The sequence below is a fragment of the Actinia tenebrosa genome, unplaced genomic scaffold, assembly GCF_029948245.1.
Source record: "Actinia tenebrosa isolate PJP-AT-01 unplaced genomic scaffold, QUT_ActTen_1.0 PGA_scaffold4__44_contigs__length_22323623, whole genome shotgun sequence".
Taxonomy (NCBI): domain Eukaryota; kingdom Metazoa; phylum Cnidaria; class Anthozoa; order Actiniaria; family Actiniidae; genus Actinia; species Actinia tenebrosa.
In genome coordinates, this window is record NW_028292581.1 from 5,999,755 (window position 1) to 6,005,884 (window position 6,130).

At 36.4% G+C, this 6,130-nt stretch overlaps 1 protein-coding gene across 1 annotated transcript; it reads right to left on the reverse strand.

Moving 5' to 3' along the window:
* Positions 1-346: 346 nt before the first annotated feature.
* LOC116305072 (uncharacterized) lies at positions 347-3,968 on the reverse strand. Its single transcript, XM_089036174.1, has 2 exons — positions 3,233-3,968; positions 347-999 (listed from the first exon to the last, which is right to left on the reverse strand). Exon 1 carries the CDS (start codon positions 3,774-3,776, stop codon positions 3,240-3,242), a length of 537 nt encoding a protein of 178 aa, XP_088892300.1. The 5' UTR covers positions 3,777-3,968; the 3' UTR covers positions 347-999; positions 3,233-3,239.
* Positions 3,969-6,130: the final 2,162 nt, after the last annotated feature.

Here is a 6,130-nt window from a genome sequence, read left to right on the forward strand (position 1 = left end):
CTGACTTTGTCATTTCTGCAGGGGAACTCAAAAGGCGACCAAACTTTAAACAAAACGAAGTTCTACAAAAGAGATCATTGACCATCCCATACACGTCTTAAAAATCAAACATAACTATTTGATTAATTTTTTTTCTCGATCAAGAATCTCAGTTTTTTTATCAAATTTTCTGAGGTTGACTTTGCGAGTTAGTCAGAATAAATCATTGACACAGATGAGGGAAATTTTGCTTTACTTCTTTGACTTCAAGAACGACAGAATTCATATAATTGACGAATGGCTATTACTGTTATGGTATACAACAATTTGAAGATATTATATAAGAGTTCAAGGAATAAAACACGTATTCAAATAGATCATTTTAATTTCTACACAGTAAGCTTGAAATTCGTTTTTTGCGAGTGATTTTGAGTCTAGTCGAATACTCCCCAACCTTTATGCGAAAGCTATATTTGAACTTTGAATGGAGATTTACAGTGAATTGTCGACTGTTTGTGTGTGGCCAATCGTTAACAAAGACTTCATTGGGTTCTTCAATTAAACTTCATCTAATTGTCTCGTTTTAATTAGTTTTCTTCTTGTCTTTCTCTTTTGGTAATTCACTTTGGTTACTATAAATCACATTTTACAATAAAATCATATAATAGAGAGTTGGTATTTTTTGGCACTGTAAGTCAGTGCTGTTATTTTGCCTTACAAAATGTTTTCACGAAAACCTTTAATTCGACTGTTCTTCTTGTTATCATTCTGTCCCAAAAAACACAAGTACTTTACAAAGGAATCAAATCAGCAAATGTCAAGAAAAAATATATAGGCAATACATACATATGTACAGTTCTCTAGAATAATAATCAAAAGAATAAGATTGCGAGTAAGTTTGATGATCGCGAGTCATGAAGATATAGCTCCAGATCAAATCGGTGCCAGAGTCGCTTGATTTGAAGGTTGATGATCTCGTTGGTTGACGTCGTTGTCTGGCTTATTGTTACTTGGCAGAACCTTCAAAAGAAAGAAAAATGTATAGCTATCATATTCTTGGTAATAAAATAACTTAACCACATACACAAACCTCCACCGCCCCCAATTTGACTAAACGCTTCCTATAAACACACCTAATCCACACCTGATATATGCTGAATGATGGCCCGTGGAAAATTATTAAACCGTTTGAACATTTCCCTGCTAAGTTCTTACAATTTTGCACTTTAATTGCTTTTCTTGTAAGGATATGAAAGAAAGATTTCAAGGTTCTGAATTAATGATGAGTTTACACTGATAAGCCAGATCATTATTATTATTATCATGTCAAAGACACTTTCTTCACGTTTTGTATAAATAAACCAGCTTTTTATTGCGTCTTTTTTTAGTGATTTACTTTTCAAAAATCCCAGAAAAAAATTTAATTGTATATATATTTTTTGACAAGAGTATTTAGAAAAGTAAAAATAGACTAATTTGAAGAATAAAATCAAGATTATATTTATCGATAATTCATAATGGCAAGGCGAACGAAGGTTTGAAAAGAACTCGATAATAATAAAGTAAAAATTAGCAGTTTAAGCACTTGCCCTTTCCTCCCCCATTTTTTTAAAGTTCACATCTGAGAGCTTTGTTAATCGAAAGATGCCATGGTAAGGAATTGTAAAAGATAAATCATTCCATCTGTCGAAAACAACTACAGACGTGCAAACCACGACCGCGTTTGCATCAAAAAAAAAAAAATAAATAAATAAACGACCCTTTATTTCTATATAACAACTGCTTACAGTGTTTTCATATTTTGGCATTGCTTCAGGGGTATTGAAAAATTGACTTTGTAAATCCTTATTAAAACTAGCGTGTTTAAAATAATAAACCTTTTTAAGATAAACAATCAAGTTAGACGAAGAGATCATGACTAAGTGCGTAGGTGTAAATGTTCAAAAATCCAGCCTCGGTCATGCCGGGTTTTTCCCCCCCATAAATTCTAATCTACAAAATAAAAGTTTAAGTTTAAACTCTATTCTATTCGGATTTTTAAAGGCATTTTAAAATGAACAATTTTTGTAAATTGTGAGCTGAAAACGAGCGCCCTGATGGCAATCTATTTAAGTTTTCCATGCATATGCACTCGAAAACTTTTCTGTAAAGCTTTTCATTTTTGAAATAAAGGTAGTGGCTGTTGGGAGATATTTGCGATCAAAAGACGATTTAATTTCATTAATTTTCACGAAAAACGCCCGAATGACGTTAAATATCTATCGGATCCTGGCTATTTACAAAGGAATTTTTAAGTCGTATTTATCTGAATAGTTCCGTCTTCGTAGGAAACGCGATCTTTTGATTCAGATAAATGTATCTGTATAGAAAGGAAGAGGGCGATCGAGAGGAAGCAGCTTGAATCGACACATTCTTACCAAACTCTACGAATCACCATGTTGGACTTTTGTGAAGCTAATAATCGCTATCAGAACAGGATGTGCAGCTCAAATCCACGCAAGACTTGAATTTTAAAATCACAGATCATTCATGTCTAGCTAGACCACAAGACAGCGAGAAAAGGCTTAATATCACAACTATTTCTTTCATCACCAGAATCTATTCACTGCAGCAGCACCACTTCTATTGTCGCTGCTTGTTTTTAAAATTTTTTTTTATTCATTAAGTAAATCAGTTCAGATTTTTTTGGATAATTTTCCTAAGTAATCAATGTAAGAAAGGATGGATGTTTTGAAAATATATGAACATAATACAAAACCACAAATTTTTTTCTGGCTTCCCCTATAAGCACAGGTGGAAACGGACGACGCTTCCAGTCACATAACGCTGAAGCTTCAACCAACCTCATGAAGTTTAAAGAAAGTTTAGAGCTAAAACTTGGTTTCCTTGATGAAAGGAAGTCCACAAACACAAAATTTCTACAGAATTACCTGGTGTACATTGTTTCTGGTAGCATCGATTGAGGGGACATTAGATTACATATGGGATTCCGAGCTAACCGCAGAATCTTTATAGAAATATATCTGCAACTCTGATCGAAAATTTGAAAGATGAAACGCAATCATTACTCTTTGGGAACTGTTTAACTTGTCGCTTTTCAATAAAATGTCTGCGAACTTAACTAGTGAGTTTTTCGTAGTGGTATTGAGAAACTGTGTTGGAAGGTGCGAATAAAGCCTAGCTTGTTTGAATAAGTAGGATCATACATTTGTTTTAGAAATACCGTTAGGAAAATAAGGGAAACAGTCCTTACCTTGGTGTTAAAAAGGTGTCTGATTAACTGCTGTTGACGTAGAAGGGATCATCATTGGTGCGGAAGATGCGAGAGCTTGACAAACAATCGGGTTTTGCTGCATTTGGGCTGAGCTTCCATCGTTTAGTACCTCCGTTAGTGCCTTAATGTAGTTTATAGCAAGTCTTAGAGTTGTTATCTTTGCCATATGCCCGTCTGCAATGTAACAAGGTAATGCATCGCGAAGTGCCTGAAAAGCGCTGTTTAGTACGCGCATTCTCTCTCTTTCCCGTGCGTTGACCAGAAGCCGTTTCTTCAGCGAGTTTCGCGGGCGTTTCTGTTTCACAAGGGTGTTGAGTTCATCGTCGGCCTGAAGTGAGTTTGGTCCAATGTGGCCAGATCTTGGTCGCAGGTTATAAATCCCTTTGGAAAAGTCAACGTCGACCTGATTTCGTGCTATGTGCCCATCTGGTAAGCAAGGCTGGGAGTTATGCATCATTAGGTTATCACCAAAATACGGTGCACCAGTTTGATGATGGTGTGTCAAGGTGTTGTTCATCATCATCTTTCCAAACAACTAGTTTGCTCACTGGCAAGCTTTGCTACTCTGTATTTTGGAACTCGTTTCTTGAGCTTTATATTGGAGTTGTGTGGCCTTCTAGGACACCTGAGCGATGGACACGCTGTACACCTGTGACTTCCAGCTTTCTAGAGTCTAAAACTGGCAATTTTTGTCTTCCTGGAGTTAATAAAGAGATCTTCCACTTCAGGCTAAATGACATGCGCGACATGACTCAATAATAATTTATTCGCTAACTATTGTTCGTTGGGAACCACTAAATTGACCCATCAAAGATTCCTAGTTACGACTCCAGCTCTTTATTATCAAAGTGTTATTCCAAATCCCTGTTATTATTGCATTAATATTCTTTAGCTTGTATATATGTCATGGATTATTTGCCTTGTCATATATATGGAAACCTATATCATCTAATTCCAGATTGGGGTTATAACAAGGTGTTTATTTGGGCGAGGTCAATCCAAACCGTTTTCGGATAGTCTTCTTCTTTGGTATGAGAATATCTATGTTTTTGTTCAATTGGTTGCTAAAGGAAGTACTCTAGAAGATTGGTCTATTGAGACAAATTTGTTCTGTTTCGCTCCTTTGAAGTCTTATGGTTTATTTGATGTTTTCATGGGTTATTGGGTTCCAAAGTGACCATCTGATGCCAATCGACAGGTATCAGTTTACAGCGAACCTACGTTATGACAATAACTCCATCCTTGGTAATGTCGGCTAATGTATGCAGTCCTGCTTGGCCAAAACATATATTTTCGAGGTTTAATGATTGATTATTGATGCCAGAAGTGACATCATTCAAAGCCTTGGAATCAACAAGACATTTGATCGAAGGCACAGCCAGCCCTGCAGCAAATTGTCCCTGCAAGTGTCTTAAGCGGTGATTTTCTCAAAGTTAAATAAAGTGGAACTACACCTGGGCATCTAGGAGAGCAGAAACCTTCATTGTCGACTGTAATTTTATGCAAAAAATATTTTCCCCCTGCAATTAGGTCGTTGAGGTTTGATTCAGTTTTGTTGTTGCCTTTGCCCACTCAGTGGCAGTGCCACTGTGTCTCAAGGACAAACTTCACAATAACTACCAACACAAACATCTTAAAACCTTCTCCAAATGAATGTTTTGCGATCTCCATATTAAAACCAGTGTGCTGTTTTTTAGTCACTTATGAATAGAACACATTGGATACGATGTTAGCGGTTAGTATGTTTGAAAGCCCTTCTTCTACCATGTGGGCTGGGATGTTATGGTCTTCTTCCACGCTCCATGGGTGACAACTATCACAGTCTCTCAATCCACGACACTTTCGCCTGATTCATTGACTTGCTTTGAAGAAAACAACAAATTTAACGTTTTTCATAAAGTCTCCTAATTAAAAACTGAACACACGCTTTCCTTGATCTGCTGCAGCTTCTCTAAAGGGGCGTAGGCCATATTTCATAGGCTGGAAAGTACTATTAGATAGGACCCGATGTAGTTAGATAGCTAGACGGATGAGATAGCATCGCAAGCATTTCTTTAATAGCCTTAATATATGTTTTGCATACATAAAGTAAAATACACAAACCTCCAGTTTTTGAATGACAAACATATATCTCTCTTGAAGCCAATGATTTAGATTGTCTGAGGGGTGGGTTTGAACGCGTTGAACGAACTGTACGTCCTCGCGGTTTATGGCTGTAAGCACCAATGGCAAACGGCCCATTGCCACTTAATAAGAAACTATATCAGTAGTTTCTTCCACGCTCAACTCAAAACCAACATCTTTTTAATTGTTTTAAAAACTAATTGTTCGGCTGAAAAAAAAAATTGTTTGAAGAAAGTCATAGAAAATCCCCATTAAAGTACTTCAATTTTCATGGCGGGGAGAATGAATCCTCAATAGAAATTCTTTTCTTTTCGCAAGAGTATGAGCCGGTACATGAAATACTTCTTAAAACAGAATTTCTTTGGAACTTTTTCAACCCCAGTTAGTTAAATAACCCACGTAAAACTAAAGCTAATGTTATTTTAATATTGCGTATCTCGTTTTGGTCCGGCTTTGATGAGAGGGTGTGAGTTTTGACGATGACATCGAGTGTGGGGATGACAGGGACTTTCCTATAGTCTTGAAGGGGAAATGAAGAACGTCTTTTTAAAAAATAAAAATAAGGGTGAAAGCGTTTTCGGTCATTTTCACGATATAAAAGACAAAACGCGAAAAAGATGACAAGTAGAAAAAGAGAAAATCTCCCGCTATGACTGCGATGTAATCAATTCCTGCTAGCTCTAAAGGCTCAAGTGCTAAAATGGATGTAGGGATTGAAGCCCATTTATTATCGTTCGCACGACAACTTTCCCA

Bases quoted from the DNA above. Each gene is read 5' to 3' on its own strand.
- LOC116305072 (XM_089036174.1), bottom strand. From the start codon at position 3,776: ATGATGATGAACAACACCTTGACACACCATCATCAAACTGGTGCACCG.